The sequence below is a fragment of the Mus caroli genome, unplaced genomic scaffold (genome assembly GCF_978045245.1).
Source record: "Mus caroli unplaced genomic scaffold, Mus_caroli_1 scaffold_8, whole genome shotgun sequence".
In the NCBI taxonomy this organism is placed as follows: Eukaryota; Metazoa; Chordata; class Mammalia; order Rodentia; family Muridae; genus Mus; species Mus caroli.
In genome coordinates this window covers 42788052-42801012 of record NW_028227263.1, presented here as the reverse complement: position 1 = coordinate 42801012, position 12961 = coordinate 42788052, and the positions used below count along the sequence as shown (strand labels likewise).

The following is a 12961-nucleotide window of genomic DNA, read 5'->3' as shown; positions in this document are numbered from 1 at the left end:
ATAGTTGTCTGTCACTCTTGAATTCTAGTTTCCGCCTACCAGTCAAACTGTGAAATATTAATTAGAAGACTTCATAACACTTTTTTTTCACATATTCTCAAAGGGAAGTATTCATGTCTGTATATCCAAATAATAGTTTTATGAGGAAAAATATAACATGGTATCTGCATTCTGTACTTAATAATTTGCTTCTCAGGACCAATGTAAATTATTATCTGAGGTATTTTGGGGAGTAATTGAAAAATTATCAGGGACATATCAAACACATCAAAAACTCATCATAATAGGAAAACAGTTTTTAAAACTATCACACATCAGGTAAAGCTTATAGCAACACATAAAGAAGTAAATGCAAATATATAAGTCACACCACAATAGGATTACTCTATTTTCACTAACCAGTTTCTAATTTGTAAGCCTGAATATGATATAGTCCTCTGGGAGAATTGTTAAGCCATGGTCAACTTGGCTAATTGCCTCTGGAAGAATCAAACAATCATGAGGCTAATGGTAGTAGACAGAACATGATAAGCAAATACACGATGCTTCGTGATGCTGAGAAGAAAATTAGCTTACCTAGAAATTTAGCCATACAAAGTAGTGAGGAAACTTTGCTAAAATATGAATAAGTATCTTTGGCAAATACATGTTGTTACAATAAAAAATTATTATCTTTCTGATAATATTACCTGCATGAAGACAATATGTGCAATATATTTAAAAATAAAAGGGATTCCCACTAGGATAAGTGTCTTTACAAACATAGATATGATCTGCTTTGACCAACATTCTCCTCCTCAGGAATTATCTCTGTCACCCAAGCTTCCTTCAAATGAAATCTGGACATTTCCTCTGGGAGGGTCATTCAAATCAGCGGCAGTAGCAACAGACAGGGTGTTGCATGGACTGCCCTCACCTCTAAATTTTTGCTCACACAGTTACTCAACTATTTCCCATTTTCTACAATCTTGGTTTTACTGAAAATAAATTTTTCTTACAATACATTGTGGTGAGTTTTCGTTACCTTACTCTTCCCACTAACACACTCATCCAAATCCATACTCTCTCTCTCTCTCTCTGTTACTGGAACACAAACACATGAACTACTTTCACACCAAGTTCCCAGCACCCACAATTTGCAGTTACTCAGTCACTGAATCAAATTCCTTCTGTAGAACTTTTTCTTAAGAGTCAATTGAAAGACAAAAGCATATTTTTAATCTAATATTATATATACATATATATGCATATATATTATCTCAGTGTATTGTAACATGCATAACCCTTACTGATTTCCATAAATCTCATATTCCTAACTGTACATCATATTTTCTTCCATGGCAGAACAAGCTACTCAGAAAGTTATCTCTGGGTTTACTTGACACCAGCTCCTCCTCAGCAGCTACTAACACTATTTCTCTTAGAATTCATTTGTTTTTTTAATCATTTTATTCATTTACATTTCAACTGATATCCCCTTCTTAGTTATCCCTCCCCAAACCTTCCATCCCATCCCCTCTCCCCTCTTTCTTCTGCCTCTATGAGAGTGATCCTCCACTCCCTCCCCCACTCCCACCTTACTCCTACACTGGGGAATCAAGCCTCCACAGGATCAAGGGCCTCTCTCTCACTGATGCCAGATAAGGCCATCCTTTGCTACATATGTATCTAGAACCATGAATCCCTCCAACTCTTTGCTTGGCTCTTACATTTTGATTTCTGTCTGCTTTCAGTCTCAATCTTCAGATTTATACACCAAAAGGATTTACAGAAATTGAACAAAGTCAAAATAAAATCTCAAGGAAAATCTCTGTATCTTATCTACTCTGATAATAATATCATGGACGTTTTACCTTGCATTTAAAGTTCATGCTTCTCTATAAACGACCCATTCATTCACAGTTATTGTTTAAACACCATTCACTTCAAATGTCTTCTTGGAATATGTGCTTTCCAAATCATTTCTATCACAAAGTAATGAATTGATAAAGTCTTATTACAAATTAACCAAGTCCTTTTGTCCTTCTGTTACCGATATCATATTAAATAATACTCCTCTGCCAAGCCAAACTGTTAAGCTCTGTATGTGAGCCCTTTAGTGAGTGTGGTTCTTTCCTTTCTATTCCACTTGTCTCTATCTTGAAGACTGCTTTAATTTCTATGATGCAGAGGATATTTAGAAAGAACTGATTCATAATACAGTGCAGACTCTGAGTCAGATTGATCGCTATGGTTGCTTTCTAATATAGTTGTACACCTCCCAGGAGACACCTTGGATTTAGAGAGCTGTTGATCCTTAGAGACAAAAGATTAAAGAAAGCAGAATGGACAGGAGAAAACACAGGACAGCACAATGCCCCTCTGCACCACCATGTTAACTCTGTGAATTCCACAAAGCTCGTAGGTTACTAATGAATATCAGTCCCCAAAACTGGATTTATATTTTTGGACCACTTCTCCCAGACAGAGAGGTTTGATTCTTCTTGGGTTTTGGCTGCTTCGTTCACTTCTATACATTCAAGGTCTGGGGAGATGCTCAATACCTAAGAGCAATGGCTGAAATCAGACCTGGGTTCAGTTCTCAGCACCCACATGGAGACTCACAGCCATCTGTAACTCCAGTTACAGCGATATGACACTCTTTCAAGCTTCTTTAGGCCTCTGGCATGCATGCAGCATGCCTATATGCCTGCAGGTAAAACCATCGTACACAGAATAAAAACATGTTTTTATTAAAAGTAGATACATTTAAAATATGCTATATGAAGATACAAATGTCATTTTAAGTTAGTAAACCATAATCTGGTATTTTTACCCTTTTTTCATGTATTTTTCTTGTAACTCATTGATTTTTGTTCCCTATGTTATACTATTGAGATAGGATTTTTTAAGGAGGATATGGGTAGGGAGGAACATACATAAATTCTACTCACTATAATACATATGTGATCACACCTTGTCCATTGTAAATTAGAAAAGGTCACTGACTCATTCAACTTTATATCTCTAATACTAGTACAGAAAGTATTATTTTGGAAAAAGTAAAAAATAAACTTCTATTCACTGTTTACTTTCATTCTTATACTACCCGTGAGCAACTAATGAAGGGCAGAGATGATAAGACTGACTAAAATGGAAAAGAAAGCCCTTGAGGTGAGAAGGTATGCACATGAAGTAGAGGAACAAAGACAGCAGTTTTAGTTTAGAATGTAGAAGACAGTTATTATCCTAGTTGTCACATGATCTCAGAAGTGTTGTGTGTGCAGTAAATGTGGCTATCTGTGTTGGCCTCTCTGTTGTTGGTCTCTTCAGCTGCTCATTCTCTGACATGGCCTACGAGCAAAGAACTGGAGACCTAGGACAGAGCCCAACACAGGTAGAGGTAATGATTTTAGGCATAGTTATGTGAAATTTGTAGTCCTTCCCCCACCCCGCCCAGGCTCTGATGGGAAGTGTGTTTATGTCCTTTTCCTTTAGAGATCATGGTTTTAAGAGGTTGTTCAGTCAATGAAGCTCTAAGATGTTAATCAAACAATAGTCCGAATAAGTCTATAATAAGACTCAATAATCACTTTACATAGCAGATATCATTTCAGTCTTTAAACTTAAACCCACAAAACTCAAATTTTAGTTTATTTCCTGACACTTCATGCATTCACTTTTACTTAATATAATCTGAGGCATGGAAGTGCTCAAAAAGCTGAGAGCTCCTACTGCTATTTCAGAAGACTGGCATTTGATTCCCAGCATCTACATAGAGAGTCTCACAACCATCTACAACTCCAAAACTAGGAGAGCCAATACCCTCTTCTGACCGCTAGAGGTACCTGCATACATATGGCATGCATTCACATACACAGGAATAAAAGTCAATTTTTATTAAATATGATCTTATTTCTAAAACTCTTAAAAATGGAAATTAAAAGTTCAGTATATGAATATTTATTTCATTCTATAATCTTCATAATACCATGCTAATTGTTTTTATGCATTATAGGTTTTTCTTTTTATTTAATCATTTATTTATGTATTTTCTTTTTTAATTAATTAATTAATCATTTACACTTTCTATTTTATTCCCCCATCTACACTCTAATTATTCTACATATTATAGTTTTATTAGGGAAAATGGACATGTTTTTAAGACACTGTACCCTTATTTACCTTTCTTCAATCCTATAAATTATGAATTTTTCCTTAATTTTTCCTTTTATGAATATTTTATGGTTGGATACAATATGTCCCACACAGGTTTTGTGTTTGAGAGGTTAGTCAGAGGCTGGTACTGTTCTGAGTGTCTGTAGAACTGGAGTCTTGCTGGTTGATGTGCATCTCCAGACTTTGAGATTTGTATTCTCCTCATATTTTCAGATTTAGCTCTCTTCTTCTTTTATTTTTCTATTATTTTTCAGGGATATTTACAATTACATTTATGGGGTGTGTGTGTGTGTGTGTGTGTGTGTGTGTGTGTGTGCGTGTGTGTGTGTGTGTAAGCATGTAATTACCTAAGGGAACTGAAATCATTACTTCAAGATTTGCTTTCATCGATGACTACCAAATGTAATAAATTAGAATGTACCAACATATTACAAGAACAGAGCATGGGTCTGACCTAGGCTCTCTGTCCATATATTGATCTTCCAGTAGGACTACTACTAACAGCAGGAGCAGAAACCTTCTCTAACTCTGTTATGTGCCTTTGAGACCCTTTCCTCCTACTGTGCTGCCTCAATAAGAGAGGATGTGTCTAGTCTTACTACAAGTTGATATGCCAAGGAAGGCCTACCTTTTTCTGAAGAGAAAGGGAAGAGAAATACATGAGGTTAAGGAAAGGTGGGGAGAAAGACTGGGAGAAGTAGAGGGAGAGAAAATGTGGTTGAGATGTAAGGATAATTAAGTAATTAATTAAAGTTTTAAAAAGGAAAAAAAAGATAGCAGAGAACAACATTTTACATTTAAAAACTTCAGGGACAAGACAAGGCTGCTCACTTTCCCTATATCTATTCAATATAGTACTCAAAGTTCTAGTCAGAGCAATAAAACAACAAAAGGAGATCAGGGAGATATGAATTGGCAAAGAAGTCCTGGGATCACTATTTGCAGATGATATGATAGTATATATAAGGGACCCCAAAATTCTATCAGAGAACTTCTACAGCTGATCAACAACTTCAGCAAAGTATATGGACATAAAATTAGCTCAAACAAATCATTAGCCTTCCTTTATACAAATGATAAACAGGCTAAGAAAGAAAATAGGGAAACAAATCCCTTCATAATAGCCACAAATAATATTACATACCTTGGGATAACTCTAACCAAACAAGTGAAAAACCTGTGTGACAAATCTCTGAAGATAGAAATCGGATAAGACCTCAGAAAATTGAGAAATTTCCCATGCTTATGAATTGTCAGAATTAACATAATAAAAAGGTCATCCTACCAAAAGAAATCTACAGATTCAATGCAATCCCCATCAAATTCTCAACACAATTCTTCAAAGACATGGAAAGAACCATTCTCAATTTCATATGGAAAACAAAAACAAATAAACAGAATAGCAAAAACAATACTTAACAATAAAAGAACTAGGGGAATCATCCTCTCTGACTTCAAGCTATACTTCAAAACAATAGTATTAGAAACTGCAAGGTTTTGGTACAGAGACAGAAGGGTTGATCAATGGAATAGAATTGAAGATAAAGAAATGAAATCACACACCTATGGACACTTGATCTGTGACAAAGAAGCAAAAATTATACAGTGAAAAAGAAAGCAACTTCAATAAATTGTGTTGGTCTATGCCACCGACAGGCCTCTGTTGGTCCCTCAATCCACAGGAGAATCAGGATCCCAGTACAGGTGTTCAGGGAGTCTGAGAAAAGAGACAAACAGAGGCAAACGCAAGGGAGTGTTGATCTGAATGTAATTTCTCAAAATGAGCATCAGACCTATGTATTACAGAAGAAAACAAAGAATTTAGGTGACACATCAGCCAAGGTACATTGAAGTTATCTGACACAAAACAGAGAAATGCATTCAAAAGACTGGTAGAAACCAGGCACTGTTTACAATTGAGATAAGATCATCCCTATGTAGAGTCAGCTATTAGTGGGGGCCAGGCGAGGATTTCACACCCTAGTCACAATTTATGCTATTCCTATGAACCTTGTGAAATCTTGCACCTGGGGGTTCTGTTCTAAGCAACCTTTTCATGAATAATGCATTACTGTAGTTCTTCCTTAAACCACAACCTTCCTTCTTCCTAGGCCATGGTAAATTCTTGCATATGGGAGTAACTTGGCTGCTCTTTTAAGAGTCTGTAGGGAATCTCTATTTGTCAGAAGAACTCACCAAATTTCTTCTAATATAAAATGTAATCTGTCATACCTGGCTGTAATGAAGATTCTAAGTATACTTTGCTAAGCTTGCCCTCAGATTTTTGCTCCTATCCAGTAAAATACAGCAAGAAAGCATGCAAAACCCTCCACATTATTGCAGGGACAAATTTTGAACATTTGTGCTATGGAAATGCCAAGGATCCAGGAGGCTGTTTCTGGAAGGGTTTGTTTTTTGTTTTTGTTTTTCTTTTTCTTTTTTTGCCTCCAGACTGCATCAAAGCTTTTGGGCCTGCCATGCAGTCTTCACTGAAGTGGGTGTGGCAGGGCTACCTTGCTGTCTGTATGGAGAAAAATGAAAATAGATCCATATTTGTCAACTTGCACAAAGCTCAATTCGAAGTGGATCAAAGACCTCAACATAAATCCAGATAGACTGAATATAATAGAAGATAAAGTGGGAAAGAACCTCAAACTCATAGGCACAGGAGTGGGGTAGGCTTTTCTAAACAGAACTCCAATAGCTCAGGCTCTAAGATTAAGAATTGATAAAGGAAGAACAATATGAGATAACCAGCACCCCCCAGAGGAGTGTCTCTAGCTGCATTGTAGCAGAGACTGGCCTAGTCAGCCATCAATAGGAGGAGAGGCCCTTAGTCTTGCAAAGATTCTATAACCCAGTATAGGGGAATGTCAGGGCCAGGAAGTAGGAGTGGGTGGGTTGACAAACCCATGGAGGGGAGAGGGTATAGGGGATTTTCAAAGAGGAAACTAGGAAAGGAGATAGCATTTGAAATGTAAATGAAGAAAACATCTAAAAATAACTATAATATCAAACATGTTGATAAATAGAACCTCATGAAAATAAATAGCATCTGTAAGGCAAAGGACATAGTCAATAGGAAAAATTGGCAACCTACAGATTGGGAAAAAAATCATCACTAACCCCCATCCAAATAGAGAGCTAATATCCAAAATATATAAAGAGCTCAAGAACTCAAAAAGCTAACCTCAAAAAAATAAAAATAAAAAATAAAAAAATGGGTTAAAGAACTAAACAGAATTCACAACAGAGGAATCTTGAATGGCTGAGAAGCACTTAAAGAAATGCTCAAAGTCCTTAGTGAAGGGAATGCAAATCCAAACAACCCTGAGATTCCACCTTACAACAATCAGAATGGCTAAGATCAAAAACTCAGGTGACAGCACATGTTGGTGAGGATATGGAGAAGGAGGAACACTCCTCCATTGATGGTGGGATTGCAAACTGGTACACCCAATCTGGAAATTCATCTGGAGGTTCCTCAGAAAATTCAAAATAGATCTACCTGAAGACCCAAATTATATCACTCCTGAGCATATATCCAAAAGATGCCCACAAGGACACTCTGTCTGTAGCAGCCTTGTTTGTGATAGCCTGAAGATGTAAACAACCCAGGTGTCCCACAACAGAAGAATGGAGACAGAAAATGTGGTTCATTTCCACAATGGAATACTACAAAGCTACTAAAAATGAGGACACCCTGAGTTTTGCAGGCAAATGGATGGAACTAGAAAATACCATCCTGAGTGATGTAACAGACCCAAAAAAAATGCATAGTATGTATTCACTAATAAGATGATATTAGCTTTAAAAAAAAAGTAAGAAAAGAAAAAGTACAGAATACTCAGGACACAATCCACAAACAGTCAAAGGGCCCAAGTGAGGATACTTTAATCACATTTGAGAAGGAGGAGAAAGCAGAGTGAAGAGAAAGGGAGGGAAATTGGTGGGAGAGAAGAGGGGGAGGTGAAGGGGAAAGGAGAACATGATTAGTTATGGGATTGGATGGGGAACAGGAGTGAAGCCCTAAGGGCCAGCAGAATTAATGGAAATATCCAACCTCAGTAGGTAGGAGGTGGGATGATCCTCTAGAATGTACCAGAGGCCTGGGAGGTGAGAGACTCACAGGACTCAAATGGAGGGACCTTAGATGAAATGCCCTACAGTGGGCAGAGGGAACTTGTAGAGTCCACCTCCAGTAAAAAAGATAAGGCATTATTAGGTAGAGCAATGGGATTGCTATCCCACAGTCAGTAACTCTTAGACTCTGAGCCACCAACCAGGCAGCATACACTGGCTGGTCTGATGCCCCAACACATGTACAGAAAGGACTGCTTTGTCTGGTCTCAGTGGGCACAACACTTTTATGTGGTGCACATGCATGCATGCAGGCAGGCAGGCAAGCATTCATACACATCAAATAAAAATACATAAAAAAATTTAAATATCTTCATGAAATCAACTTGATTTTAAAGATGTATCATATTATAAAGTGAATCATTACATTTTGATCTTTATATCTCTTGCTTTATTTTATAATAACAGTAGGCAATATAAACGAATTGCAGGATGGGATAGAAAACAAGACCAAAATAAGAATAAATAGGTTAAACAGACACAATCAAACCAAAATCAAGGTGCAAACAAAAGTTTGTGTTTTTTTCTGGGTAACGTCAGGTGCTTAAAATTTGAAGATGCTAATTTTAAATCATTAAAATAGATATATAAAATGTGGCCTCTTGACAACTATAGATACAAAAATGAATATACAAAATGAGTAATTCTTTTTTCAAGTACTAATTTATTTCACAATCATTTTACATACAGTAACTTTAAGTCCTCATTAACAAGCACAGTTCAATTGCAACAATTTCGATTTAATAGCTAGGAAAATGTATATGAAAACACAGTATCTATTTTTTATTCATATCTATCATATTATGAATTTTGATTCATAGGACTTGAGTTTTAACTTATCTTTCTGTCTGGTTGTTTGCTTGCTTGTAAGCCTCTTTTTGCTAGTGTAAACACATGACCTATGAAATTCCAATTAACAGTGAAATTATTATCCAACTCTATGCATGACCACAGACTAAACAACTTCAAAATGTTTACAAAAATTAATGGCTCTGAATAATAGGGAGAAGTCTAGATGAATATTTAAAGGTCTATGTCATCTGTTTCCTGCTAACAAACCTTGTAAAAAATTACATTGTGTTAATAGTTACTTAAAATTATTATTAGGACATATTTAATTCAATGGATAATATTAGTTTCACATGCTCATATGACAATTAGAAATTGTCAAAATTCACTCTCAACATTCTTTAAAATTGCACTTACTAGGCCAGCAAGTTAGCTTACTGGTAATAGCATCTCTTTACATGTACCACAGCCTGGGCTTGGTCTAAAGCATCACAAAAAGAAAAGAAAGAAAACAAATGTTAACCAACAAAAATTCAAGGTTGCCCTTATTCCATGAGTATTGATTAATGTCCACTCTTAACTACAGTAATGCTCATTTCTAGATAATGATTCACTAACTTTCAGCACATTTATACACATAATAATTATAAAATGATTCATCAAGAGGCAAAGGAATGTCAGGTAACTTGGTTCATAGATAAATCACTTGGAATAAAGCTTGAAGATGGAAGTGGGGAAGAATATTTGGCATTGATTACCAATACACTGCTCTGCAACATATCCATAACTGAAGAAAATTTATAAAGTATATGCAGAGACAGGCTTTCCAAACACAGACAAACATGGACAGAGCATGTTCCTCCAGCAACTTCCTGTGATGCTTTGTTGACTTGTTACTGCTTTTGTTGACATCTCTATATGCAATGTTGCTGGAACAACAATTTTCCATGATTCACATTGCAAGTGCTGATGCCTGTCTTGACTTGATGACATGCCTACATTGTAATAGAACTGATTTTTGGAAAACAAAGCAAATGGAGGATTCCTGTGCGGATCTGTTTGGTCTTCACACTGTAGATGATTGGGTTAAGTACTGGTGGAACCAACAAGTAGATATGAGCCATTAAGATGTGAATGAGGGGAGAGGAATGTTTGGCAAAACGATGGACAATAGACAATCCTATCATGGGCACATATAGAATTAGCACAGCACAAATATGGGATGCACATGTGTTGAGTGCCTTAAGCCTACCCTCACGGGATGCAATTTTTAACACTGAGTGAAGGATTAAAACATAAGATACAAAAATGCCCAGGAAGTCCATTCCCCACAACAAAGAAATGAGTACTAGTCCATATATGACATTGAATCTGATGTCAGCACAAGCCAGGCGAATCATGTCCTGGTGCAAACAATAGGAATGAGAAAGGACATGAGAACCACAGAAGGGAAAGAAGGCTAGACGGGCTATAAGTGGAATCATCAAAATAGAACTTCTGAGCAGAGCAGCAGTTCCAATCTTGGCAATAAGTTTCGGCGTGAGAATGGTAGCATATCGCAGGGGGTGGCAGATAGCCACATAACGGTCAAGGGCCATGGCCAAGAGCACAGATGATTCAGTGAAGGAAAAAGTATGAATCAGAAACATTTGGACTACGCAGATATTAAACTGGATTTCTCGGGAAATAGACCACAACACCCTGAAAAGTGACATCATGGTGGGCAGGGACATGGCCATGTCAGTGAGTGAAAGCATAGCCAGGAAGTAATACATGGGCTCGTGGAGTCTGGGGTCTGTCCTCACAATGTGCAGGATCATACAGTTGCCTGTTATTCCAACAAGGTAAAGGAAGCAAAATGGAATGGAAATCCAGTGATGAAATTCCTCATAGCCAGGGATGCCTGTGAGGTAGAATGTAGAGGACACAATGGTGCTGGAGTTTGAGGTTGCCATTGGGCTTACTGATAGAGCTCAATCCAATCCCAAGGTTATTCTCTAATGTGGGAGGCATTGACAAGGTCAGGATCTGTGTCATGGGGTGGAGGGAGAGGACAGCAAATGATAAGGGCAGCAATAATTTTTAAAAGCCTTTAGTGCTTACATAGATTCACTCCTTAATCCTTTCTTCATCTGTACTGCATCATCTCCATTTCATTGTTCGTTAACATCAAAGCACAATATCTACTTTACTGCCATCAAAACATTGCAGTCAGCTTCCCAAATGCAAGCCCATTAAAGCCCTCTCTGATCTTAAGGGTGAAAAAAGAGATCTTAAGTGAATTGGGAACCTGAAAGGGCAGCAGCAGAATACAACACTATGACAGCAAATGCTGAGATTAATTGTGAAAGAATGTGAATCAGCTTGGAAAAATTGAACGGAGGAAAAGAGATTGAGCAGGAAAATAAATGACAGAAAGGTTTAATGACACATAAGTTTGAAGATCCCTTGATGAAATTCATTACTTTGCATAGTAACCCAAAACACACATACACACACACCATATCAAGATGTAAATCACCTTTTAATCTTTTGATCTATCACCAAGCTCCTCTAGTACTATGGACTACATGATGTGCTTTGTATTCAATCTAGTATCAATTCTGAAATGAAAAACTTCTCCAAGTAGGTTGTAAATGAAACCCCAGGAACATTTGCAAGCTATGAGACTGAATCCATTTTAGCAATCTTATATTCCAATTTTATACATTTGCTAGAGCCTGCTACTTCTTTCATCTTACAATCCTTCATAGTGCTTGATTTATTTTGATAGTCCAATTTCTATTGATCCTGACTAGGTAACTCACCTACATGGGCATGGCATCATTTTCAGCATTTTCCTAAGAAAAAAAGGAAGATGAGGAGGAGTGGGAAGAGGAGGAGGAAGAGTGGGAGGAGACTATTATTGCTTTTTAAATTTTAAAGTCTAGGGAAACTGCAAAGTGGGTTTGAGACATGAGATGTAAAACATTTAAATGTTACTCTCATTTGGGTTAGAGTGGGAGTTTTAAAGTTGCCTGCTGAAATTACATCTGAAATAATCCTTCACCTCAGTGTAGACAAGGATATGGACAGATGCTACCCGAAGAGAAAGTCTGGGGCATCTTAAGTAGGCCTGCTTTTCTGAATTTTTTTCCTATTTCAAGTTGGATGGTACAAGAATGGATACTAGAGAGACAGACAGACAGACACACACACACACAAACACACACACACACACATACACACACAAACACAGAGAGAGAGAGTGGGGGGAGAGAGATTGATTTAAGTATTTGTTGTCTTTTGTCTGAAAAAAAAAAAAAACTAATGTGATGCAACCTGAAATGAGATATGGGTAATATTAAAAACATGAGAAAATAGTGAAACAAACAGATAGATAGGAAGAGGGAGAGAGACAGAGACAGAGACATACAGAGACAGAGACACACAGAGAGAGGGAAACAGAGACAGACAGAGACAGAGAGTCAGAGAGAGTGAGACAGAGAAAATCACTAAAAAAATATCTAATATTTCCTCTTGGCCCTCTTGTCTTCATTTTTTTTGCTGCCTTCCCTCTCCTCCCTTTTGCTTCTCAGCATCCTTCCTGTGTTTTCTTATATCCTCCCATTTATCTTTCTCCCAATCTCACATACTTTGTAGAAAAGTTGTTCCCTCTATAAAGGATGAATCTAACTCTGAAAGAAAGCAGGATGAATTAATAAGGCTCCCTGTAGTCGTCCTTGGAGAGTAATTGCATACATGCAGGAGAGAGGATGTAACCCTGTCAGTGCCAACATTTCAATTTCGGGTTCTTTTCTGTTCTACTATCATGGCAGGATAATGAATTCTCTAGAGATTTTTTAAATATGTGTTGTCTCTGTGTCTGGAAAAG

The 12961-nt window shown here is 37.1% G+C and overlaps 1 protein-coding gene across 1 annotated transcript; it reads right to left on the bottom strand.

Moving 5' to 3' along the window:
• Positions 1-10082: 10082 nt before the first annotated feature.
• LOC147002916 (olfactory receptor 51G2-like) lies at positions 10083-11042 on the bottom strand. The gene has a single exon (XM_085842540.1). It carries the CDS (start codon positions 11040-11042, stop codon positions 10083-10085), a length of 960 nt encoding a protein of 319 aa, XP_085698666.1.
• Between the last annotated feature and the right edge of the window lie 1919 nt (positions 11043-12961).